General features: G+C 46.4%; 1 protein-coding gene across 1 annotated transcript in view; it reads left to right on the top strand.

Moving 5' to 3' along the window:
* Positions 1-15,675: 15,675 nt before the first annotated feature.
* The window catches only part of COL15A1 (collagen type XV alpha 1 chain), a 102,650-nt gene continuing 90,464 nt past the window's right edge, over positions 15,676-27,861 (top strand). Inside the window, exons 1-2 of the mRNA XM_082657472.1 lie at positions 15,676-15,777; positions 15,860-15,945. Coding sequence (XP_082513598.1) covers positions 15,767-15,777; positions 15,860-15,945 — 97 coding nt within the window. The 5' untranslated portion in view covers positions 15,676-15,766. The remainder of the gene's footprint in view (positions 15,778-15,859; positions 15,946-27,861) is intronic.

Below are 27,861 nucleotides of genomic sequence, written 5' to 3'. Positions count from 1 at the left end.
CAGAGAGACATGGTTCATCAAATTTTTCAAGCCTTTGAATAAGGGCCACTGCAAGATAATGGGGGGGGGGAACCAACACAGAACTATTCATCATGTTATAAGAAAAGCGAACTTAAATGAGGCTTGGCCAAATCGCCAAGCTTTAAACACGTGACAACATTCCAGAGTTGACCCTAGTTTCTGAGGGGTTAAATTTTTCTTTAATTTCCCAAATCTTTGGACCCCAAGACCCCCATTCAGCTGCACTTGGCCCTAAAGTGCAATAAGAAAAAAAGCTGATTTTATTCATTCACTTGATCTTTATCAGGAGTATCACAAGGAATTCTCAGCACTGCGGCCCACTGGAGTCACTCGGGGAGCTTCTAAAAATCTCTTTGCTCCTCGCCACATCCCAGACAAAGCACGTCAGATCTCTAATGAGGCTTCTGAATCTTAAATATCTCCCTTGAAGTGAGACCCTTGCTTAGAATATGGAGACAGCTACTGCCCAGGGCTCTGATTGGAGGGGTGATGAATGGGGAGTGAACTCCTATTTGTTAAAGGTCTTCTGATGCCACTTAACAACCCTCTGAGACAGGTATTATTACTGTCTCTACTTTGTAGAGGACACACTGCCGGTCAAGGAGGTAGAGTGACTTGCCCAAGGGGGCACAGCTGGAACTTAGCACCAGGCTTCGATCCTTCCTCCTCGGGAGGGAGGAAGGAGGCGAGAGTGCCCGTGGCAGCCACTGCTTGCCCCCACCTGCTCAAGGCAGCCCTTCTTTGTCCGTCCTACCTGGACCCCTGTGTCCGCTTGGAAACAGTTCATGATCTTCTCCAGTTCTGAGGCCTCTGTAGCTAAAGGTCAAGGACAGGACTGTTCTCCCATCCCTGCCCCCCCAGGACTTGCTGTTAGGTGGTGGATGACAGGGGCCCTGCTGGCTTCTCTCTGGGACTCTGGCTTCTGGCATCCCCTCCTTTCCTGTAATCTGATGAGTAATCAGCAGCTGAGGTCACCATGTGTCCTCTCACAGACCAGGGCAGGCCAGGGCCCTGGGTGACCTGGCCAAGCTTGGCTGGAGCTTGTGCCTTATGCTGCTCCTAATGTATGCACAGCACCCAACAGCTTTGCTGCCCAAAATGGGCTCTGATATTTGTAATATGAAATATATATTTGATCTACATCCCCATTTCTGGCACAGAGTTCCCCAAACCCTTGGAATTTCCTGTGCTGAGAGGGATAAAGGTGTCTTTTGTTGTGTTAATGAAGTGACTTTTAGACCAGCACCTAAGAATGGGGGCTGGTTGCCAGTTGGAACTTTCAGTCCCACCTCCAGACCCCTGAGGAGGGGAGAGGGGATGGAGGTTGAGTTCTATTGCCAATGGCCTATGATTGAAGCCTCCATAAAAACCCAGAAGTATGGGGTTCAGAGAGCTTCAGGGTTGGTGGGGAGAATGGTGCACTCCCAGAGGGCTTCGATGCTCTGAGCTCCACACCCTTTCCCCTGACTTTGTGCTATGCCTCTCTTCCATCTGGCTGTTCCTGAGTTATATCCTTTTATAATAAACCACTGATCTAGTAAGTAAAATGTTTCATGAGTTACGTGAACTGCTCTAGCAAATTAACCGAACCCAAGAAGGAGGTCGTTGGAACCTTCACTCTATAGCCAGTTGGTCGGAAGCACGGGTGACAACATCGACTTGCAACGGCGTTTGAAGTGGTGGGAGGGGAGCCATCTTGTAGGAGTAAAGCTTTCACTGTGTGATCTGCTGCTAGCAGGGTCAGAATTGAGTTGAATTTTAGGACACCCAGGTGCAGAGACCTGCTTGATGGTGTGGGGGAACCTACCCCTCCCAACACACCTCCACCTTTGGGAACTGGTACCAGAATCTTTAAGGCATCAGACAGCTTCACTGGTGCATCTCAAGGTAGGATCTTTATCCTTGCTTAATGGCTGAGGAAACTGAGACTTTGACTGGGCACAAGGCTTGAAGCAGCCACCTGGGACCAGGGCCAGGTCTCCTGTCTGTAAGAACCTGTTTGGGTTTCTAAGTCCCCCACTGTTCAGGTTCAGGCCTTCCTCACCCCCAGGCTCCTGTGGCATCCTTTCCACACCAATGTCCGATGCATCCCTCCAAGGCACAGCCTGGCTTGTCCCTTCATTCAGCAACCTTAAATGACATTGAAAACGAACACCTTTTTTTATTACGGAAACTTTCAAAGAAATGCAGAAGAGAACAGTATAATACCACCCTTCCTCCCAACTACCAACTCCTTATCTCCTTTCATCTTCACCCCATCCACTGCTCCCACCACTCCATATTTTGGGGAGCAAATCCCAGATATCGTATCATTTAATCTGTAAACGTTTCTGTAGTTATCTCTAAAAGATAAGGACTTTAAAAAGTATCCACAATACCATTATCATCTTTAACAAGATAAACAATAATTCCTTAAGATAAACAAAAGCCCAGAGTTCAAATTTCCCCTAAGTCTCTTGAATATTGTCACTGCAATTCATTTGTTTGGATCAGGATCGAAATAATGCCCAATTATTCCAGTGGGTTGACAAGTCTCTTTAAACCTCTAGATTCCCCTTCCTTTTGTTTTTTTCCTTGTAATTTATTTGTTGAAAAAAACTGATCGTTTATCCTGTAGAGTTAGTGTCCCACACTAACTGGATTTTGCTGTTTGCATCCCCTGTGGTGTTGTTTAACATGATTCTCTGTTCCTTGTATTTTAAAGAAAAAAATCTAATAGGAAAAATAATGATCTAATGTCACTACCCTAATAAAACTATTTTTATTCCTGTCTGTTCTCCTTTGATCCCTGTTTACATGCATATAACCTTTGGTGTTTTCTTCTGTTTAACACCACACTGTAAATATTTTCCTTGTTTCTATGTAAAACTTTCATAATTAACATTCTTAATAGCTACTTACTATTCCAGAGTGGTGTTAAGCCTTAGTCATTTTCCTACTGTTGGACTTTTAGGTTTTGTGTATTTTTGTCACTCTGATAGATAATAGTAAATTTTTCATGTCTCTAGTATAGTTATTTCTTTAGGGTAGATGAATGCCCAGGACTGAGACAGGGGTCCAAAACGGATGAATGGTTTTATGTATTCTGTACATATTGACAAGGTGCCTTCTCAAAATGTTGTACCAATTTCCATCATCACCAGTGATGTACACACGAACTCCACCTCTATGACTTTGCACTGCCTCCTCCCCACCTTGAACCTGGGCTAGCCTTACTGATTGTTTGACCAATAGTATATGACAGAAGTGATGTTCTGGAATTTCCAGCCAGTTTGCAAGAAGTCTAGGCCTCTAAATGCTTGCTCTGGGCCATGGCAGCTACCATGTAAGAGCTCCAATATACCGAGGAGACTGCTGTGCTAGAGAGGCCTGGTGTAGGAGCTGTGGTCAACAGATCCAGCCCAGCCCAGGCTGCCAGCCTCTCCAGGCATCGGACACACGAGGGAATCTTTGCATCCTCTAGACTCATTTGCTAGCTGAGTACCACTGAGTGCCCTCAGATGCCATGAAAAGCAAAAGCATTTCTCTGCTGAGCCCTGCCTGAATTCCTGACCCATAAAATTGTGAAATACAATAAAGTGGTTCTTGTTTTAAGCTGCTAAATTTTAGGGTAGTTTGTTATGCAGTAATAGGTACCAACAGGTGTCTTTATGCCTTCCCCCTTATTTTTCTTGTGTCAAGAACTATGTTCCTTTGATTTACACTCCAGTTTGCATTTTCCCAGGGATTTGGATTTGGATTCGTGTGGGTTTTTTTTCACCTTTGTAAATTGACCTTGTTTTGCCCCCGAGCAGAATTTTGACTCTGGAGTCACACTTATATAGTGAGTCAGGGACCCTGCATGTCCCCCCTCCCCCCAACCTCACTGGGCCATGTGATCCTGCTAAGGAGATTTCTACCTGAATGACCTGAAGTTTCCTTCCAGTTCTTCCATGATTCTAAGTGTCCTGGATGGTGGAGGGAGAAAATGAGATTTGTTTTCTAAACCCAACACCCATATCCACCTGATCATGGCATATCGAGTGCTGCAGATGAAATAAAAACTGTAAGAGACACTAAACATCATCTCAGTGCTCCTTGACAAGAAGCCCCTTGTAAGTAGTTCCATAGTAACCTGAAAACATAGAAATAAAAGAAGCTTTAGACCCTGAATGGTTTCTGCAGTAATATAATTTGGACTTTTCTGTGCCTTAAACAAAACTATATTTTTATATATGCTTTTTGCATATATTTTATATTTATTTCATAAAACATGAAACCATTCTAAAGACACAATATTTGGGCAATAAGATGGGCAGTTTCTCATCTTAACTTACCCCCCAACCTCTACTCATGGTGTTTCTTCCTACTTAAAACATTAATAGCATCTATTGCCTTTCTTTTTTTTTTTTTTTTTAGGGATTGAACTTTTTTTAAAAAAGAAGAGATGTAATACTATTAGAGAAATTTGAAAACAAGGTAACTATCCATAATGCTACCACATTGACACAGTGACAAGTACATTTTTATGTTCCCTGCTTGTTTTTATAAATCATGTGTGTGCAAATATTTTTCCAGACTTTTTTTTTACGTAATACTTTATCATAAGTATTTTCTCTGATCCTTCATAAACTTCATACCATCATTTTTAATGGTTATAGAATATTTATTCAAGACTTATACCCTAATTTATTTTATCATCCTCCTCCCCCTTTTTGAATATTTGGGCTGCTTCCAGTTTTTCACTAAGCAAGTCTTTGATGAGTATTTTTCTGCATATGGTTTTTCCATATTTCAGGGTATTTTCTTAGGCTAGCTTCCCAGAAGGGGATTATGGAGTCATAGTGTATGAACATTTTTATGGCTCCAAAGTATCTTTTGAAGAAGGTAGGTGTTCCATTTCATGAGGTTCACAAACATAAAAGAGGAAATTCGGCTTCAAAAAAATCCCGTGTAACACATCTATGTAAAAATTTGGGCAAAGAGAGGTTCTAATAGTTTTCTAAATTATTAAAGCGTGCCCTTCTTAATTTAAAAAAGTTACTTTTGATTCTGTTTGTTTTCGATGAGAGTCTTTGCTAAGATGTTTTACACTGCGGAGCTTTTCTAAAAAGAACCCACAGAGCACAATTTAACCTTTTCTTGATGACTCATGTGATCAGTATAACCATCAGCCATTTCCCTGGGCTGAATCCCGGAGGACTTTTAGGAATTTCTCAGGTGGAGAGGCTACTCGCTCCTTCACAAAACAGCCACAGACCAGGAGCTCTTCTAGAGACCTACCCCAGTCTCTAGTTTCACGGCTCTGCACTGAGTCGCTGGCTACCTGTAGTGAGCTGCTGCCTTCTCAGACACAGACTTGTCTGGCCAAAGACACCAATGCCAGCTCTGATCTTTCCTCTTTATTCACAGGCCACAGGCAGCTATTGGAACTGGGGGCCTGAAGGCCCAGCTCCCACCAAACAGCAAGGCACCCACATCAGCAATCATCCTTCTTGGCAAATATTATTTGTGAAGCACAAATGTTGAGGTGGTGAAAATTGCACGTTGGGATTTCCTTGGACTTGCCGTTGGAAACTTGCATCTCCCACTGAAGTCCTGTGAAACTCCTGCAACTTCCCACGTGAAGGTGAAAAACTCTCAGTTGTCTTTTCGTGTATCCCCTGGATAACGAGGTAGGTGAATGGAGTTCTGAATAAAACCTGGGTGCCTAACCCAGGTGGTGGTGGACACAGTGAAATGTGAGTGGAATATGCATGGGCGGCCAGAAGACCCAGGTTGAAGTTCCAGCTCTGCCCTTCATTACCTACTGGCCTTGAGAAAGTCAGTTACTTAACCCTTCTAAGTTTCAGTTTTCTCATCTCTGAAAGGGATAATAAGACATGCCCTGCCGCCTCCAGGGTTGTTGTGATAATGACATGAGATAAGTGGTAAGGAAGCCATGAAAGCCCCTACCTACGCAGGTCACCATAACCTTATTTAGATTGTAAGAATACAGACCTGCTCAGGCCAGAGCAAGCCAACATTTTATTTTGTCAGCTTTCTGGTGGGAAAATGTATGATGTTTCATGCGTCATTAAGAATGAGAGGCCTGGCAGGGCTGGGATTCCCAGAGCATGAAGCAGGTGTGGGGAGTATTCGAGGGGTTGTCTGAATCCTCAGTGGCACTGGGGTGCTGGAGAGAGAGTGAGATGCTTTTCTCAAGAGCTCTACATGTGAGAAAAACAAGTTGCAAAATCCAGGATATATATATGCTTTTCCTGTCCATATAGGAAGGGATTATATAGGGAGGGACTGTCCATGGAGAGGCAGGGGGAAGGCCACATTTTTCTGAAAGCGGTAGCATTTAGACCATTTAAAGTAATATGTTGATATGATGGTTGTTAAGAGTGTGGTAAAAATATTAGAGGAAGCAGCTGGAAGAAGGGATCAGTTTGTGACTGACCTTAGTGGTCAGGAGGTGTCAAAGGGTGTCTGGGTATCCCACCAGCCAGTGTCACAGCCCCACCCATTGAACCTGGCTCTGCCCTCAGCCTCCTAGGTGGCGTCTACTCTTGCACTTCTTCCTCCATATTAGAACCTGGTCTGCTTGCACACAGTGGCAGGGAGGTTTGGGATTGATTTGGAGAGCCAGGCTGCCCTCTGCCATAGGTGTCACGCTGTAGTTCAAAGAAGGTGAGAAGTATTCTCTTAAAGCCTTTCAGCCGAGTTCAGGGTCCTCAGCCCCACCCTGCAAAAGCTTTTGAATGGTCAGATCCATCTGTTCCTACTGTGGGGAAATGCAAAACACATGGGCCGCCTGGCTCAGAGCAGGGTCCTGTGAAAACCACACGCTTCAACGATGACAATTGTTTGTCTCTCTTTGGGCATCTCTTCGGGAGACAGAGCAAGACAAGTTTAGCTCATCAGAAGTCACTGGGGCTTTCACTTTACCCTGAAATTTACTAAGTCAAGTAGTGTGGGTGAGAACAGACAAATGATTCTTACAGTAAGGGCCCCTCTATATTCCCACCGCTGGTGCTGATTAAGAGTTTTGAAATGGGCTTCCCTGGTGGCGCAGTGGTTGAGAGTCCGCCTGCCGATGCAGGGGACACGGGTTCGTGCCCCGGTCCAGGAGGATCCCACATGCCGCGGAGTGGCTGGTCCGGTGAGCCATGGCCACTGAGCCTGCACGTCCGGAGCCTGTGCTCCGCAACGGGGGAGGCCACAGCAGTGAGGCCCGCGTACCGCCAAAAAAAAAAAAAAAGTTTTGAAATGATTACTTCCTAATATGGGTTTTGGCCCATTTGTAGGTCATGAAATCTATTTAGTAGGTTTTGACCAGCCTCTTTTTTTTTTTTTTTAATTCAGTGGAATAGCACAGAATAGAGTAGAAAATACCTGAGCTCATTACATGTAATAAGTGCAAATACTGTTGCATGAAACTTTTGTTTCAGAAGTATGTGTTTATGGGATTGTGAGACCCAGCGTCTTGGTCAAAAAAAGTTTGAAAGTCACAATCTGCTAGTATTTCTCAGTGTGGGCACAGTTGGTACTTTTGCTGGGCTATTTCTTTGTTGTGTAGACTGCCTCTTGCATTGTGGAATTCAGCATCCCTGGCCCCTGCCTGCCAAATGCCAGTAGCATCCCCATTCATTGTGACAAAAGAAACTTCCTTACCTGGACACCCTCTAGGGGTGCCATTGACCAAACACTTGAACCTATAGGGTTGAGTAAAGAGGAAGATGCAATCTATTGCTGATTCAAGACCTCTCCTGCGGATTTGCAGTCAAGGCCAACAGAGCCAGAACCGGAGGCAGTGAGGCACATAAGTGGGGAGAGAGAGGGGCTGTATTTTTTGGAAGCTGTACCACTTACTGACCACTCTCAAAAGCAAGGTGTGGCCCTGCCTTCTGGGGACGTCGGTCCTTAGTCAGTGATAAAGCTCCTATCAGTTTGGGCAGATTTCACATCCTGCCCTCTCTGGCTTATCACAAAGACACATTTATCAACCCTCATCCTCCTTGAGACAAAAATAGCTGTTAACTTGAATACTTCCATCTTCGCCACACCCTTCTTTACAGATATTGGGGAAAGGACAGTTATTATCAGATGTATTGATGAGGGATTTGGGGTAGGATGGAAGGCAGACAGCCCCCAGGAGAGAGGTTTGCACACATCTTCTTCAACAGGCCCCCTTCTCTAGCCAAATGGCAGGCAGGGGATCCCCTGGTTGTCTTATTTCTTTGAATTTGCACAGCAGAGATGGATTAGATTGGATTTGGGATCATGTGCAAGGTCCCTTCCATTTCTGGGCTGCTTTGTTTCCAAAATCTTGGATTCTAAAGGTCTTAACTGAACAGAATGCATGATCTCTTGCTCTTTCAAGGGTATGGTAAATAGGAAAATCCACCCAAGAGAGGTCTTGGCAGCCTGTCTGAGCTAGAAACTGCAAATGCATCACTGTGGGGGATTATATTTGAACAGGAAAGTGTCCTAAGGCAAGAAATGCCAAGATAGAGGTCAAGAACCAGGTGCTGTGAGAAATATAGATGTGAAACTTTAGGCCAGTGGCAATGAAACTTCAGTGCACATAAGATGGACCAGAGGAGCTTCATAAAATTCCAGTTCCCTGATTATGCCTGCAGACATCCTGATTTGGTAGGTGTTGAGTAGAGACTTGGAAGCTATGCTTTTAACATTTTCCCCATGAAATTATTCTGATGCACGTGGGCCACAGGTTAGGAAACACTGGTCTGGACTGGGGCTGACTAATGCTGATTGGCAGAGTGACTGAGACTTTTATCCTTTAAGGGTCTGTTCTCTTAGCTGCCTTGACTATTTCATTTGCTCATTTACCATCATTATGGAATATGGAGCCACCAAGAAATCCCCAAGAAATTACCTGAGTTCCTCTCTGACCCCATAAGGTAGTCACTGTTAACACTTCTCATGGTAATCAGAGTTCTTACCCCCGCTAATACAGCCACTGTTTTCTTTGTCTGCTGGCTGTCTGGCATGAAGAACTCTAAGTAACCAGGTGGTACTCTCAGCTTCAAGTTTAGTGGCCTTACTATATCCCTTGGAAGAATTCTTCCCCTGCAAATCAGCACCTCTACCCCAAAAGAGCCTAGGGTTTCAGTGGATCACTGGAAGAGAGAGAGAAAGGGCTCAATCCTAGTACTATCCCTTGATTCCCAGACCCAAGTATTGTAGCTACTGGGGACACAGGACCATACAGTGATCATGGGTTCCATGTTCTGGAGGACAGTGCCACAACCCTGCACTGTATTGCCCCTAAGCTGATGCCTTAGCTGAGCCTTTAACAGGCTATTCCACCATTGTATTAAGCTAGTGGCTTCTGGGTGATGTGGTAATGCTAAAACCAGTGGGTTCCTTGGTCATTCACCAATTTTCACACCTCTTTTGCCATAAAATGAGTCCCCTCATTTGAGACAATGTTGTACGGGACACCACACTGATATATCAAGCATTCTGCTACTCACTGAATGATGGTGCCGGCAAAGGTACTTGGTCAGGGAAGGCAAACTCATATCCAGATAGGTATCGATCCTGGTAAGGAAGAATTGCTCAGGAAGGGTCCGAAGAAATCAACTCGCCATCAAGTGGCTGGGTGGCCTCTTCGAGGAATGGTACTATTTTGAGGGCTCTGTGTCAATCTCTGCAGCTGGCAGGTTGGCCATTCCACAATGTCAGGAGGTAGATCTGCTTCAGAAGGATGGGGCCCCTGTTCTTGAGCCGTGTTTGCCTAACATTTACCCTGGCCATCACTGTCACTCTTCTTAAGGCTCCACCATGTCAGCCCTGGGGTCGCCAGGGCAAGAGGCTAGCTAACGTCCACAGGATGAGCCACTCTGTCCACCTGGTTGTTGCATGTCTCCTCTGTGACGGATGCTCTCTGGTGAGCATTGTGAGATACAAAGACCAACACATTTTGTGCCCATTCCTCTATGTAATCACATGATACTTAGCTTCTGGCAGAACCTTTGTATTAGCTCCCTGACTTATGAAAAGGTCTAGTGGAAGTCCTTGAAACTACCTTCCTTTTTCTACCTCCTAGAGTAAATCAGAAGCAATACCACATCCCAGCAAGTATTGCAGAGTTTAGAGCTACTGTTAACAGTTACATGGTGCAGGGGTAGTGGGTCCCATTGTATTTCCACGAATTCTCCTGAATGGCCTTTGAAAAAACCAAATGGATTGTGGTGGATAATAGTGGATTGCTATAAACTTGGCCAGATGGTAGCCTCAATTGAAGCTGCCATGTCAGATGTGGTAGCTACTGGAATATATCAATACAACCTTTGACACTTGGGATGCACTATGGTCTGGCAAATGCAGTCACAGCCTCTATGCGGGGGGAAATCAAAAGCAATTTGCTTTCATATGGCAAGGAGAATAGTCCAGGTTCATTTTTTGGCTCCAGGGCTATGTTAACTCTCCTGTTCTCTGTTATACTATAGTGCATAGGGGCCTTGTCATCCTAATATGACACAGATCATAATGCTGGTCCCCTATTTGGTAACATCATGCTAATGGGACCTGGTGAGATGGACGTGACAACCACTCTAGGAACCCTGTTAAGATCATGAGTGTGAGAGATAAACTCCACCACCTAGCTTATCCTGGGTCACTCAGGTGTTAGTCTTAGGTGCCTCTTTGGTATTAGGGAGTAAAATCCTAGGGAGCAGAAGTGAAGAAAAGAGAAGTGAGGCAGGGAAGGAGGAAGAGCCAATGAGAGGCATTAGATGATTGATCACTCGGTCTTGTGAGAGCATCTCTCAGATGGCGTATAAATGACTTTCTCAGGACAGTGCATCTGGTTGAAGAAAGGAGAGAAATGTATTTGCTGGCTTCCATTGGCTAAATATTTGCTTTGTGTGGTGTTATTTCTCCTGCACTTCCAGGTTGCTCGGGCTGAGTGGATTAGGCAGTGTGTCAGAGGTCAGCATCTGCAGGGAGGCCCTGGGCAGGAAGGGAGAAGTGCTCAGTGTGGGTAAGGGGCAAGGGGCTGTGACGGGGACGGGGACTCTGGGTGTCTAGACGTTCCCACCAAATGGGAAAGGGAGCCCAGGTTTTTATCCTGTCAGCCACTGGTTGAGAGCAGCTGGGGGGTCAGCACTGATTCCCTAGCACTTCCAGTCCGCTATGCTGTGGGCAGAGCAGGCTCCAGCAGCCAGAGAAAGTGCTCAGGTGAAGGGAAGCAGTTGCTGGCAGCTGGATGACCTTGCCTATGGTGCACATAAATGATGGAGGCAGAGGGTAGGGACGGGCACTGGCAGTGGCACCTAAGAGGTGTTTGACACACCCTCCCTCCTTTTTTTTCTTGTCCTCTTCCCACTAGGATTGTCAGATTTTCATATTCATCTCTCATGCAGAACAAATCAGCTCTTAGTAGCCCATGGTCTTCCTTGGCATAGCCAGACACATCAAGGTGCTCATCAGAACAAAAGCATCCTCCGTGGAAGGCACGTGTGGGGTTACGCTGTCATTGTTTTCTCTTGTTTACCCAAAGGGCAGCCCTTTTCTCTGGATATTCCAGTTAATTCTTTTCTAGTCAGCTAGTTAGGTCTATTCTGCTTTTTCTGCTCCTGAAACCAGATGAAGATGCAAGCTTTGAGTGTCTCCTGTGAACTTCCCCACCACAGCTCCTCACGTGTCCCCACGTCTCGAGGAAACATGTTCAGAAAGACATGCGCTATGTTCTTCATAACTTCTTCCTAAACCACAACCTGGGATGCTTCTCACTGATTTTTGTGCCCCTTCCAGCTGCTTGAGACAGTCTGGAGAATGCTTTTGGAGATTGAGTTTACTGGGACAGTTGGGTGGTTTATAGGAAAATGGAACAGCCCGTTAATTTAGTTGAGTCCTTCAAGAGCTGGGACATAGATCCCCCCACCTCCACACGTCCCGATCTCGCAGATTGTACTAAAGCCGTGGTAAACAATTTAGACCAGCTCCAATATGACACAAAGCTTCCTCTTGGCTATTTCTACAACTTCATATTGAATAGAAGGAAATCGCTTAAACCCTCAAAACACAGTCTGGCAGGAGGCGAAACGTCTTGTTTGGCATCCTGCCCCCATCCCTCCCACACCGGCAGCTGGGACCATTTGGTCCCCCTTCAGCTCCCAGGCCGGATGCCCTCCCTGTCCTCCATCAGTCTGAGTTCACAGTTCCCACCTCCAGGCCCAACTTTAAAAATGAGAGCCCTGATTACCTAGGAACATGGTCTGGCTTCCCAGGTGAAATAGGTACAAAATTAACAATATTAACATGCATCCATTTCCAGTCATTTGTAGGAAAGAAATGTGCTCTGGGGACTTATATCTTTAGATTCTAGTGAATTAGATATTATCAGATACTTACACAGAACCAACAAACCATGAAATGTGCACAAACGACTTCCCTGTCAGAATAATAAAGGAAACTGCTGCTTTATGCATATGTATCTTGGACTGATAAATTGGACCACAGTCAAGCCCACCAATCAAAATACAGCTATCCTTTCATCCATCAGGTAACATGCATAACTGAGGGGGACCAGGTTTTTTCATCATGGCATTTTAGTTTTCATTTTTTCAATGTGGGTATTCTTAATTTGTATATTAAACGTGTAGAAATATGTTCTTCCACATCCTTCTTGAAACATGCTCCCCTTCTCTATCTATTTATGTTTTCCCCCCATTTCTACCTGAGATATGAATGCTCAATCTCTTCCACTTTTCTCTTTCTTATAAGAAAAGGCAGAGTGCATATGTGATGAGAAATGGCAAATGATTCTTAGACTTGGTGTTGGGGAACAATAGGGATGGTAGGGATCATGGCAAACTGGAGAACATGGCCTTGACTGAAGGCAGCCACCCACTTTTCATGCAAATCAATCACTGGCACAGGGAATGCAAGCCCCATGTTGCCAGGTTTTCCAAAAATTTAAAAAGAAGCCAGAATTCTGGATTTTAATGTAAAATCAACTAATTATCAAATATATTGCTAACTAATTTAATTTGGAGGTTGACACCAGGCAGGCTGGACAAAACATACCTGTGGGACAAATTGAGCCCACTGCCACCAGTTCACAACCTGTGGTTTTGAGCATCAAATAGAACAATAGAACTATTATATAATCATAGTTGATGTGGCTCTTTCGAAGCAATATAGAATTCTAGTTCTTTTTTTTTTAACATCTTTATTGGAGTGTAATTGCTTTACAATTGTGTGTTAGTTTCTGCTGTATAACAAAGTGAATCAGCTATACATATACCTATCTCCTATAGTTCTAAGAAAATCAGTTACATTCCCAGTCGATGTGGTACTTTATAAGCAATAAAAGATATAGAACTAATAAGGCAAATTCCTTATGATTAGTAATTCATAATAAAATAAGGTATGTCCAGCACAGCATGGCTGCAAGTGGGAGAAGAATTCATATTCACAGAATAAGAAAGAAGCCTAACCGTTTTGTTAGAATGCACTTTGCCTTTTGTGTTAGCTTCATGGGGGGCCATCCTAGCTCTAGAGCTGCATTGGCTGCTTTTCCCCTCCCTCCTATTTGCACCCCCCCTGCCCCCTGCAAACCCTCCATAGACCCCAGAGTCTGGGTTAACTTCACTACCAGGCTGAAGCCTCTCCTGCCTTCTCCAGACCATGCTGGTTTTTCTTTCTTTTTTGAAGACTGTGTGCATTAATCCCAGAGCTGACCCCTCACATCTGTACAGCACTTTACAGTGGACAGAGCACTGTGGCATCCAAGTGATTTCATCGACATTCCAGCCACCCACCCACAGCAGGATCATTACGTCCATTTTATAGATGAAGAAATAAAAAGTCACACAAGGATTTGCCCAACTTCACTCTGTAGCTAGGGCCAGAACTGGACTGGAATCCAGGCTCCTGACCCCAGGCCAGAGCTCCCGCTGGAGCCCTCACTGCCCATGCTGGCATTAACCCCTTCATGCATGAGTGCACCATTATCTCCAGTGCAATTTTGCTTTCAAGGGTGGGGAAATGGGTGTAATCCTCTTGTTCACAGACAGGTAGTGTGATGGAGTGGTGAAGAGCATGGGTGTTGGTACCTGTCATGCACTAGCTTGGGCACATTTTAAACCTCAGCTTCCTCATCTATGAAATAAGGATCACTGAAGTATCACCTATCCAGGGCTGTTGTGGGAATTGATTGTCATGAGTAAAGCATTTAGCACAGGGCCAGGACACAATCAGCACTCAATAAATGTTAGCTACGATGTCCATCCCCATCCCATCTCTGCAGGTGGTGACTTGCCATCTAGAAAGGAAAACCAGGAACTGACCGCAGAGTCACAGCCCACTGTGGCTATTGGTGCACCAGGAAGAGACGCCCTTGGGCCTCCCTGGCTTCAGAACTCTCCAGGTCTCAGCTGATCTCAGTGGTGCCTCATCTCCCCCAGATATCTTACACTACTGGGCCTGGTGGTAATCACGATAATAAAAAGCCACCGGGATTCCCTGGTGGCGCAGTGGTTGAGAGTCCGCCTGCCGATGCAGGGGACACGGGTTCGTGCCCCAGTCCAGGAAGATCCCACATGCCGCGGAGCGGCTAGGCCCGTGAGCCATGGCCGCTGAGCCTGCGCGTCCGGAGCCTGTGCTCCGCAACGGAAAAGGCCACAACAGTGAGAGGCCCGCGTATCGCAAAAAAAAAAAAAAAAAGCCACCATTTGAGGGTTTAGCCAGTGCCAGGCCCTGTGCTAAGATCTGTAGAGGTGGAATAGTCTGCCCTCTGCTCCCTCCCCGCCAACCATGCACACTACCCATGTGTGCTTCTGTAGGCTGAGGCTGGTTCTTCTGTCCCCGATCATCACAGTGCCTGGAGTGGTATCTCACCTAAGAATTGTGTTCCTTCATTCGTCCCCTGTTTATTGGCATCTCCTACTGCCAGGTACTATTTTAGAAGAGAACAAAACAAATATAAATTCTTGCCCTTCTGGAGCTTACATTCTGGTGGTGGAGGATGGTGGTGCCGGCAAGGTATAAAGAGGAAAACCTTGCAATAGTAGATAAATTTAAAATTTTTATTAGGGTTCTCTTTGCTGCGTTTATTTACATGAATCACTTATGCCGCCCCAAGGGGGCCATTCCTGGGCATTCAAGGGGGTTGTGTGTCAAGCGTGCAGGGCGAGGCACAGCACTCAGGAGCCCAATCCAGCTGTGTGAATTTGGGACATTCACTGCGTCTCTCTGAGCCTCAGTTTCTTCGTTGTCATTTAGGGAAATCAGAGCGATTCCAGCCTTTCTGGGCTGGTGAGAGGATTTCATTGGCCCGTAAAGAGAGTGCTTTGTCTGCGAAGCAGCCCGGACAGGCACAGACGTGAGGGCCGGAGGAAGCTGCCCTCTGACCCACAAGAGCGCGGGCGCGGGGCTTTTCTCGGTTACACAAGGCCACCCGGGTGGAAGCCACGGCTGGGGGGCGCGCATCTGTCGAGGGGGTGAGTGGCGTGGGGAGGTGGTCAGCGCGGCCAAGAGCCACGGGACGTGAGTGCGCCGCTGCGGCACTGCCCGAGGTGGGGCGCGGCGCGGCGCACGGGGGACCGCAGGGCGCGGCAGAGTCGGGTTTCAGAGCGCGGGTGACTCAGGGCGCGGGCCGGATCCTGCCCACCGCTGCCGTTGCCGCTGCCCCTGCCCAGCGCCGCCTTTGTTCCCGGCAGGAAGGGCGAGCGGCCCGCGCGCAGAGCCCGTCGCCGTCCTTAGAGCTCGGCGGCCCGGTGCCCTCGGAGGCTCGCGGAACTGCGGGATGGCGCAAAGGTAGGACTCGCTGCCCCGCGCCCCGGCTCCCCCCGGCCCCTCCCGGCCGCCTCACTTTCTCTCTCTCCGCCACTTCTCGCAGGAGGGACATGCAGTGTTGGCGCCTGCTGTGGCTGCTTTCCATCTCCGTGCTTCTCCCCGCTGTCACCCGGACCCGCTCCGCGACAGGTAAGCAGTCCGGCCCGAGGGTGGCACCGGCTACCTCCGCACCCGGGGGAAGTTGGTTTTGGCTGCGGGCGCGGCTGCGGTGCGCGCCTCATTCCTGGACATAAAAGGGAGTCCTCGCTTCTCGGTGCGCACTGGTGGTTCTGCCACGGCTTCCCCGGGCGCTGCCGGGGGTTCGAGAGGCGAATGGGAGTCTCTGGGCGGCCGGAGCGGGTGGAGCGCTGTCCGGGCACCCGAGGTGTCTGAGCTAGGCGCAGCCCTTCCAATCTTGGGCAGAGGGGGACTTTGGAAGCCCAGTGACAGCGCCAGCGGTTCCGCGGGGACAGTTAGCTCCAGCTCACCCAGGGCCCGCGCTCAGGTCGCGCGTGCTGGCTGGCTCATTGTAAGGGCAGAGCTGGTGCCCTCTCTGTACACAGGTGCGGAAGCACGACTGCCAGCTGAGACACCTGGTGCTTTGCCGCGCAAGAAATAACGGGACTGAATTGCCCTGATGCCTAACTTAGCCCTGAGTTACCTGGAGAGTCCCATCCATCGTGGGCAGTAGCTCCATGTGTGATGGGAAGAGCTATGGACAGGGGACCAGGGGATCTGGCACCTTCTGTTCCCAGGTCTCACTTTCCCCGCCAGGACCCAGAGGCGGTTGCATGACTAGTGGAGTCTGAGTTAAAACAGTTTTGAGTTAAAGTGTGTTCAGGCTTCCTGGGCTTGAATTGTGGCTGTGTTAGGTGCCATTGGACAATGAATTTCACCACTCTTTGCCTCAGTTTCCCCATCCGAAAAAGGGGAATACTTAGACGACCTTTCCTCCTAGGAATGCTGTGCAGATTAAAAGAGATATTAGAAATAATATGCTTTCCACACCATGGCACATACTGGGCACAAAATAAGTGATCGAAACTATAGGTTGATCCTTGCAATAGCTGTGTTGGAAAGCAATGCAGACATTTTTACAGAAGAGGACACTCAGGGTGAGAGAGGCTTAGGAACTGGCCTGTGCAAAAGGCAGGGCTTGGGTGCCAAGGTCTCTAGACTCTGGTCCTTCCCTGCTCAGCCCTTTCTCCATGCAGTTCTGCAGGAGAGCTACCACTCTCCAAATAGTAGCCTCGGACTGCTTTTGGATTTAGGAGATTAGTACACAGTCTCCATAGAATAAGTGTGCTGGGAGACAGGGTCTGGGGTGGGGGGGAATGAACACAACCTCTGTCTCTGTGAAGGAAACTGAGGACTGTCGAGTGGCCATGGTTAACTCTTCGTGTGCTGAAGGAAGCCTGGGACAGCCCAGATCCTTGCCTCCTTGGGAGCAAGACTCAAACACAATGACAACTTTTCCTGCCAGAGCATCCAGCCTGGCATTTCTTGCAGACCAAAGGGCAGCTGGAGCACAGTTTTGGCTTCTCAGCACCGTGGCCCGTGTCGGAACGTTGCAGTTTTGCATGTAATATGAGGTACTGCCAACTCAGCGGCAGAAGGCAGCTTCAGGTTCTGTGGTCTTTGTGAACTCTGCTGCAGCCCTACCCCCAAAATGAGGAAGGTCTGGGGAAAGAAAATTTGGTGTTTCTTTCTCCTCCTGCGTTTGTAGGCTGGCTCTCTGGATGCCAGGTCAGGGCTGTTTTTCTAACACAGAGGAAGTCCTGTGCCTATCCTTAATGTAAAAAGGGAGTGCCAGGAAACCCTCAGGAGAAGAATGAATGATTGTAGTGTTTTAATTACTGGCTAAACTTTTGGTTTTCTCTAAAGTTAGGAATACCCGTTACTGATGGGTGATTGATGGATATTCAGTGTCCCTCGAGGGTAGAATCTTCCTAGACCTGAAATATCCTCCTGTAAACTAAATCTGGCATGAAGTTTAATAAGGCTAACACTTGTAAACCTCTTCATATGTGTGATAAGTTCATCCTTCATTCACTCAATCATCACAATCACTCCAGGAGCTGGGTACTGGGACTGTGCTTCAGGTGAGGAAACGTGGTCCAGAGACCCCAGGCTTCTCAGCTCCTGAGGGTTTTCTGGCTCACCCGGTTTAAAGAGACCCTTGTCAGTTGGCCCCTTATCCCTCACATCAATCCTTGTGCCCCTAGTGGGTGAGGGCTGAGCTGGTAAAGTTACAGTGTCACTGGAATGCCTGCTCTTTTAGAAGATAAGGAAGTTGTTGTGAGACGGGGGCAGTGGTGTCATAACTAATTTGTTCCTGATTACAAAATGTTAATATGTACAAATGATCTACTTTTCTTTAAACTGTTTTATTGTGAAATATAACATCTATGCAGAAAAGTGCGCACAAAAATACAGTCCCATGATTTCTCACAAAGCAAACTTTCATGTAAGTGGGTCAAGAAATGGAATAGCCCCCAGAAGCTCTCCTGTGCCCCTTGGCTGTGATTTTTCCCTCCCTCCCCTCAGAGGTAACCATCCCCTTGACTTTTATGGTGATTCCTTCCTTCCTTTTAGAAAATAATGTTAGTACCTAAGCATGGATCCCCAAATTCTGAAGTTCAGTTTTTCTTTTTTTTTTTGAGCTTTATACATGTGGGGTGTCTCCTTTGGTGTCTGGCTTCTTTCCCTGAATATTAAGTTTTGAGATTCATTTATGCTGTTGCATTTCACTGTAGTTAATTCATCTTCCTTTCTGTACAGTATCCCACTGTATTAACTTACTGTCCATTATTTATCCATTTTTTTCCAATGACATTTGGGTGGTTTCCATTTGGGGCTAATATTGTAGCGTGTCTCTGACATGCTGTTTGTCCACGTCTCTTTGTGCACGTGTGCACACATTTCCGTTGGTTGTACACGTGGAAGTGCGGTGCTGGCCGACAGGGCAGGCAGGCCCTCCAAATGAACAATGGCAGCACGGCTTCCGCTATGGTTGTGCCGGGGCTCACGGCCGTCAAGCTGGTAGGAGAGCCTCTGTTTCTTCACCTCCTCACCAGCACTTGGTGTTGTCAGTGGGCTTAACTCCAGCAGTTCTAATGGGTGCACGTTAGAATCTTACTGTCATCTTAATGTATGTTTTCCTGATTATTAAGTCGATTACCTTTTCGTATATGTATTGGACATTTGGATATCTTGATTTACTTTTTTAAATCGAGGTGAAATTCACGTAACATAAAACTAGCCATTTTCATAATGACAATTCAGTGGCATTTAGTACATTTTCAATGTTGTGCAGCCATCATCTCTAGTTCCAAAACCCTTTCATCACTCCAAAGAAAGCTTCATTCCCATCAAGCAGTCCCTCCCCATTCCCCCCATCCCCACTCCACCAGCCTGTGGCAACCACGAAACTGCTTTCTGTCTCTATGGATTTGCCTATCTTGGATATTTCATATAAATGGAATCATACAATATGTGACCTTTTGCATCTGATTTCTTTCACTTAGCATAATGTTTCTGAGGTTCATCCATGTTGGAGCATGTATTAGGACTTCACTTTTTTATGGCCAGATAATAGTCTGTTGTTTACTGCAATTTGTTTATCCATTCTTCCATTGATGGAGACTTTTGGGCTGTTTCCTCCTTTTGACTATTATGATTAGTGCTTTTATGACATTTGGGTACATGGATTTGAGTACTTGTTTTCAATTATTTCAGTTGTATACCTAGCAGTGGAATTGCGGGATTATATCATAATTCCATGCTTAAATTGTGGGGAACTCCTAAACTATTCTCCACAGTGGCTGAACCATTTCACATTCCCACCAGCAGTGTACAAGGGTTCCAATTTTTTCATGTCCTTGCCAACACTTGTTATTTTCTACTTTTCAGATTACAGCCATCTTAGTGGGTATGAAGTGGTATCTCACTGTGGTTTTGATTTGTATTTCCTGAATGACCAATGATGTTGAGCATCTCTTCATGTGCTTCTTGGCCATTTGGGGGAAACTCTGAGTACCAGTCAGGGCAGGTTCAGGTTTTCCCTCTAATCATCTCATTCTTGCTGGTGGCCAGCTGATGTGCTTTCCTGCGTGAGAGAGAAAAGGGTAAGAGTCACACCTAAGATTTTACATCACTGGCCTCCCACCTTACCTGTGCCCCAGCCTGTAATGAGCTCATGTTGCTCACATACCATTAGAAGTTGTGATGAATATGAATGATTGTAGTGTTTTAATTACTGGCTAAATTTCTGTTTTTCTCTAAAGTTAGGAATGCCTGTAGTGGCATAATGTCCTGTCATTATATGTTTTAAAGCAGAGTTAAGGCTGATAACCCCTGACACACTGAACCACACACAGCTCCCCATGTATATTTGGGATTTTGCAGTCTCCTTGACTTTTCACAAGGTGTGATGAATCCCCTTGTCTAAAATACACTCCCTCGCCTTGTTTCTCTTTAGGGCCTTATTCTACCTCCCAGCTTAAATGGCACCTCTTCCAGGGTGCCTTCCCTGGATCTCCCCAGCTAAGCTTTCTCATCACTAAACCGCCACAGCCCTTCACCTGTCTCTCCAGGCACCAGCCACTGTCCCCCCTGTACTGACAGTATGTTTATTTCTCTCTCCTTCCTATGAGAGCACCTTGAGGGTGTGGATCATGCCTCATTCATCCAGAGTTGGCCACGTGGACTTTGGCTATTTTGTCATTATGATAAATAGTGCGGCTGGAAACATCTTCAGACAAATGGCCTTTGTTTTCTTTTGGGATTATTTCCTTTGACTAGATTCCCTCAAACAGATTTGCCCATCAAATAACAGAACGAGTTGGATAGTTCTTATTATCTATTTAGATGGATCTTTCTGAGATACAAATTGAATCATGCCGCTCCTTAGTTTAATTGCGCTCTCTGGGTTCTCCACGTACCTAGGATGGAGTCATGCTCCTTGCCCCCAAGTACCCCTTGTGGTCTGGCCTCCGCCTACCTCCTGTTCTCTACTCACACGATGTCCCTCTTGACTTGGGCTCACACCAGCCGCTCGCTGGCAGGTTTCTGGATGAGATATTCACTGTTCCACCTCTGTGTCTTTGCATGGGCCAGTCCCTTCTTGAGAATGCCTTTCCCCCTTTTCACCTGGCACCCCGTCATTCATCCTTTAAGATTCCTCTCTGGGAAGTCCTCCTGTTCTACCAGGCATATTGAGTGTCTCTCCTCTGGGCTAACACTGTATATCACCGTCTCTCAGTCACAGGGCTTCCCAGACTGGACCGTGATCATTGATTACTTGTCTGCTCCCACCACTACATAGGAAGTTCTGTGAGGTGGGGACTGGGCCTTGCCCGACTCTGAACCCCAGAACCTAGAGGGCCTGGCACAGAGTGGATGCTCCCCAAATCTTTCAATGAATCAAAGAGGGAATGAATGGGCAGGTCCAGACTGTGGTCTAGAGAGAATGTGCCGATTTATCATGTCCTCTGCAGTGTCTAAGTCATCCTGAGTCTTCCATGGCTCTGCCAGCTGTGGAGTGGCCATGGCTGAGTAATCAGGGCACGTTATAGGGCTTTTAGTTTTCTTTTCTTTAATGACTTTAATAACTGGTTAGGCTGGAATTTACACTAATGTTACTTTGCTCTTTATCTTTTTTTTCATTACATCTATTTGTGTAAACAATTTATTTTCTAGCTTATCCCACTCATCTTATTCCTGAAAGCCTCTATTTTGTCAAAAGCTGCACGTTTATCTTTCTGTGCTAGCTAAATATATGAGCTTATTTTCGAGTTTTGTTTGAATGTCTACAGCTTGATCCATTTAAAATGAACCATTGATTAAATAGATTACATAGAGTGTATTCTGAGTTCATTTCTTTTCCAAAGTGGTACCCAGGATTCCCTGAAATACTAATTAAAATGTAAACTATTCCTCCATCCTAGTATTGCTTCTGGTTATCATATAAAATTTTTCTTTTAATAATAGAATTTTTTTGTGGAATCTTTATACATACTATTGGTTGCTTTCTTGTGCGTATGTGTTGTTTTTAAAAAATCCCACATGGTCTTGATAATTGTTGCTTTGTAACGTGTTTTAAAATCTGGTAAGGGAAGTTACCCCTGCTTCCTCCATTAAGCTATGAATTCCTTAGCATAGACTGATTTATCACATAATTTTCTCATGATATGATTGGATACTGGGAGTGTCATAGTGGTGGTGGGCAGGTGAGGGTTATAAAAAGCAAGGCAATCTTAACAATAAGACTCAATTTAAGACATTAATATGCAGTAAGGAGAACAGATGAGCAACTAAGGCTTCAAAGTCAGAGGAACAGCTGTAGGGCCTGAGCTGTTGCTGTCGACACAGAGCCCAGGGAGCTGAGGTGGGTCAGAGGTGTTGGAGAGGCCCAGTTTGCTGACTGACCACCTTCCTCCGCTACCACAATTTAAGAGAAAATTTCTAGGGTTAGAGCAGAACCTCGAGAAACCCCAGACCTCTTCCTGGGCAAGATCTAATGAGGCAAAAATGAGGCCTAGGTCACCTATTGAGTGCAACCCACCCCTTACCTCCAATCAGAATCAACTCAACCCAACCCAACCCAACCCAACCTAATCCAGTGTAATCCATCCCAACCCAACTTTATCCAGTCCAATTCATTTCATACTTGTTGCATGCCATGGATGACTTAAAGAACTGGACAGGGCAGAAAACAGTTCTGAGGGCCCTCATATCTCTCTTAAGTGAGCAGGACCCTTGACTTCAGGTGTTAGGGCAGCCCCCTTTTTGGTTTGGGGAGCTTGGCTAGAGTCTGGCTTGCAGAGAGCAGCCCTGCCTTAGGTCTGTCTGGGAGTCACCCCTCCTATCACTGAGGGACTCAAATGAGGCCCAGCTTAAAAGGCCCCTCCACCACCAGGAGGTCTTTGCAACTAGTCTCCTCCCAAAGCAAACGTCTGCTGAAGTCCTCAAAACTGTCTGCCCTGTTCTGTGTTTTGGCTACTACTATAGATTTCTGTCTTCCTCCCATATCTCCTGACTGCCTGCCCTCTCTGAGGCCCACTGGGATAGGTAGCAGGGTGAATGAAGAGCCACACTGGACCCAGTGCCCTTCCTGGAAGGACTCACAATCTAGTAGTAGGGACCAGCAGCTGGCTTGACTGCTGTGGACCTTGTCCTGAGTGTCCTAATGAGGGTGCAAGCAAGCCTCCTCAACACTAAAGCAGAGATGTCCATCTCCACCAGAAGGTGGAGGAGGCGGAGGGAGGTAAGCAAGCTTTGAAAGAAGAGATTTATATTTTTCAGGAACATTAAAATATTTTGATAATAAAAATAATAGTCATTGTAAAAATCTAGGTTGGAAAAAAAAAAGGAGTTTAAAAAAGTTGCATATTTTCGCATGACTCAGAGATGAATCCTGCTAACATTTGGTGGACTGTTTTTCAAGTTTATCTTCTGTGCCTAAAGGTGCACATATGTTATAATGCGAATAGATCATTCTGTGCACTGTATTTTGTTGCTTGGCATTTTTTTCCTTAACAATTACCTAGATACTTCCTCTGGAACATTGAATATTCTTCCCTAAATCCTTTGTAATTGAAATAGTATTTCATTATGTGGATGTCCCATAATTAAACTAGGCCTCTTTTAGGCCTTTAGGCTGTTTCCAGTTGTTTACGTCCATAAACACTATTGTGGTGACCCTATTCTTGTAGCTCTGTACTTGACCATTCTCGTGACTATTTCCTAGCACAAATTCCTAAAACAAACTGTTGGGTCTAGTGCTTGCCCGTTTTTTTTCTTAAGGCATTCATTGCATTTTTTTGGAAAGGCATAGTAATTTATACTCCCTGCAACAGCATAAGAGAACACCTACCTAACTTACCGCACCTTTGTCCACTGATGCTATTTTTCTAACTGAAAGGAGAAAATGACAACAGTGCAAGGGACAGTGCCAGCATTACTGCTCCAAACTGCCCTTAGTTAAATGGAGTTGGGGATTCCTCCCTCGCCCCTACCATTCATTCATCCATTTGGCACGGGCCTTGTGGTAGGGCTAGAGGAGAAGAGGCTTTTTCAGGAAATTAGAATGCAAGAGCTCAGGTCACAAGGACCTTGGTGGTTCTCAACCCTGGCTGCACCTTAGAATCACCTCGGGGATTCAAGAGGAATCTGAAGCCCAGTCCTCCCCGCGTCCAGGATTCCTAATATGCCTGGGGTCCAGTCTTGGGCAGATGTCAAAATCTCTTGGTATGATTCTAAAGTGCAGCCAGGGTTGAGAACAAGCAATGCAGTCCAGTGGCTTCCTTTCAAAAGTGACAATGCTGAGTCCCAGAAAGGAAAGGTCCTGTCCGTGGTCGCAAGACAGGTGAGAGGCAGAGCTGCCACTGGACCCCAGAACCCACATCCTGGGTTCAGATCTCAGGTCTGTTGAGTGACCCGGGGCCAGTGACTTCTCTTATCCATGTTTTCCTTATCTGTAAATTGGGACAATAATTCCTACTATGAGGAGTAATAAGGGAAGCATAGGGCCTGTAATTGGTGACAAGTTCTGTACCTCTTTCCTTCCTGTTCCCGCATCTCTGTGAGTTCCTTGAGGGCAGAAACCCTATGTTATTTATCCATGTTTCCTCAGCGTCTGACGTGGCACCAAATGGACACAATGAGTGTTTGAATACATTCATGAATGAATATTCAAAGCCTGGGGCTGTGGAGATCTTAGTGAAAACCTAGCATTAGGAACCCTGGACCATAGCAGAGTCTGTGTGAGCCTCCAGCTCTGCTGGAAGACCACCCCCAGCCATCCACTGTGATGATGGTGATGGTGATGATGATGACGGTGGTGCTAATGGTGGAGGGGCCAGAGCGGGTGGGAGCAGGGGCTGGGTATAACAGATACGTCAGGGATGGAATACATTTCATGAAAGAAAAGTGAAGGTATGCCTTTCCAGTGCTGGAAAGTTATAACCATTGCATCCTGTAGAACAGAGAGTCCAAAAGCCGATGACAAACTACACCTAAATCCATGCAGTTTCAACAGCGTCACACAAAGAACCATCTGAAGTTAGGTGAGCCAGCTGCTTCCCCCCTTCCAGCGGCACAGTCTTAGTGCCTAGCTTGTTCTGTCTTTGTTTTCAGCAAACAGGTCTGTCTCCTGGCCTCCATTCTCTCCACCCACCCCCTATACTGCAGCCACGGGAGTCTTCTAGCTTCTTGCCACTCAGGTGTGGTCCACCAACCAGCAATATCAGTATCACCTGGGAACTTAGTAGAAATGCAGAATCTCCAGTCCCACTCACAGACCCAATTTATCAGAATCTGCATGTTAACAAGCTCTCTGGTGATTCACATGCACGATAAAGTTTGAGCAGCAGTGTAAAACCAGCTCTTATTATGTCACCCCCTGCCTTAGAACCTTTTGTCATCTTCCTGTGCTAACCAACCTTGGTAGGCAGAGTACTGGCCCTCCCACTGTGTCCACATCCTAATCCCCAGAACCTGTGGATATGTTAGGTTACCAGACTAAGGGGAATTAGGGTTGCAGATAGAATTACTATTGATAATCATCTAACCTTCAAAAAGGGAGTGGATCCTGGGTTACCCAGGTGGGTTCAGTGTAATCACAAGCGTCCTTAAAAGTGGAAGAGGGAGGTGAGGTGAGAAGGACTTGACCAGTCTTTGCTGGTGTTGAAGATGGAGGAAGGGGCCACAAGCCAAAGGAATACATGCAGCCTCTAGAACCTGGAAAAAGAAAAAGAAAAGAAAAAGAATTTTTCCTCAAAGCTTCCAGAGAGGAGCACGATCTGCTTAATTTTTATCCAAGATCTGTGTTGGACTTCTGACCTACAGAACAGTAAGGTAATACATTTGTGTTGCTTTAAGTACTTAATTTGCAATAATTTATTACAGCAGCCATAGGAAATGATTTTAACATTCCTTAGCATGGCATTTGAGACCCTCTGAAGTCCTACCAGTGTGCTGTTTTGGCCTCATCTCCAAGAATATCCTTCCTCGTAGCCTGATCTCAAAGCTCACAGCCCCCAGGGTGGCTGGAATGTCAGGAGTGGGGCACCCTGCGAGTCCAAGCTAAGGTTATTCTCCCTGCACCCCCAGCACCTAGCCCCATGTCTGGCTCCGGCAGGTACTCAGTCAATGCTTGTTAAACAAATAACCCAGTGGAAGCCTGCTATATTCATTCAGGTCACCACCAGCCATGGTGGGGCCCCAGTACACTGGAGGCACTGGAGGGGCTCTACTTTGCTGTCCCCCTGCTCTTCTGTCTTGGGCAAATCACTGGCTCTCTTTGGGCCTCAGTTTTCTTATCTGGGAAATGAAGGGGTTGGACCAGGTGAATCCTAAAAGCACTGTTAGCGAGAACATTCTAGGATATCTGAATTCACTTCACCCAAACTTTGCGGCGGTTGGGGGAGGTGATTCAACTCAGCAGCGCTCGGTCCAGTTCCCATCCTTCACTGACATCCTGTTCCATAGGTCAGGATACAGAACTGTGCCCAACGGCTGTGTGTATTTGGTACATAATGGAGACCACAGCTGCTCTCCTTCCCTGTCTAGTTAAAATGCCAAATTGCTCACTCTCCCACAGAAAGAAAAAGGGAGGGAAAAAAGAAAGCATTTCTCACTGCAGAGTTTTTCCACGTGACACATTTTCTAATTTTATTTCAAGCTTAACTGTCTAGAGTAGATGGCTTCATTTCAGTGTCTCCCCCCTCCCCTTTTATTAGAATATGAGCTTCCAGTTGAAGAAGTGGAATGGTTTTTCTTGTTTAATATTTGCAAGTGTGGGCTGCTATCAAACTACGGCTGAATGTCCTCATTTTCTCTGCTGAAGGAAGTGCTCTCAGGTGCACAGCACTAAGCTAGTGGTAGGATTCCTGGGGTCTGGACCCTCCATGGGAAGCTTGACCAAGTCACTTCTGTTCTTGGACTCAGATACTTAGTCTGCAAAGAAAGGAAAAGATTGGGTCACCACGGAGACTGTATGGACGATTGGAAGAACTGGTTGGTGAGCCCCATTTCTAAGAGTTGTTTTGTTTGAGACTTTATTGGAATTGTGTGCACCTAAATTTATATCTGCCATCAGCTTTGTCATCTCCGCACTGTCACTGCAGTGCATGGATTGGTTGAGAAATTTTTAGCACCTGGAAAGAGTGTTGTAGCTTTGTTTCGAAGAAACTGATTCTGCTCCTGCAAGGTCTGTTGCTTCCAATCTCTTCCTTTCATCCCTTTGCCCCACTGGGTTCAGGCCTGTGTCGTGCTCACTAAGGGACTGTCACAGCAGCTTCCTGTCCTGGCCAATAGGTCCTCCCATCTCTCTGTCCTCTAGTGCATCTTTTCACAGCAACCCGAGTGGCAGGTCCCATTATGTCACATGCCCTTAAAACCCTTCCCTGCTTTCCCTTACAGCACCTTAAATTCCACTCTCCTCGAGCTGGAGCTCAAGGCGTCTTCTCCCCTCCCAGCGCTCCTGGTGCCCTGGCTCCAGCTACGGTGCCCTGGCTTCCAACTACGCTGAGCTCCACTTGTCTCTGAATTTACAAGTATGTTCCCTCCTCCTATCTTTGCTAGCGCTGCCCCACAGTCTGGAATACTCTCCCTGCTCTGTTGAAATCCTCTTTCTCCTTTATAGACTTGGTATTCAAAGTATGGTCCCTGTACCAGCAGCATCAACACCACTGGGGAGCTTGTTAGAAATGCAGGGTTCCCCGGTCCAGCCCCAGACCTGCTGCATCAGAATCTACACCTTACCTCGCCCCCTGGCTGATGGGAGTGAAACAGAAGTGAGGGGCGCGCCTTGTAGCGTGGTGGTCAAGTGCTGGGGCTAGGGGTCGGGCAGGGCTGGTTTGGTTCTAGGCTTTGCACGTACTAGCTGGTGACCTTGGACAATTTACTAGTCCTCTTCTAGCCTCAGTTTTCTTATCTGTAGAGTGGAGATGATAATAGTACTTATCTCAGAGTTCTTTGGATGAGTACATGGAGTCATGTCCCCAAAGCTCTTAGCACAGTGCCTGGCACACCACGATCTGTCAATGAAGGGTAATGGCCATG

Source organism: Grampus griseus, assembly GCF_964374135.1.
Source record: "Grampus griseus genome assembly, chromosome: 6".
NCBI classification, from domain to species: Eukaryota; Metazoa; Chordata; class Mammalia; order Artiodactyla; family Delphinidae; genus Grampus; species Grampus griseus.
Note: the sequence above shows the minus strand (reverse complement) of the source record. Positions and strands in the feature narration are given on the sequence as shown.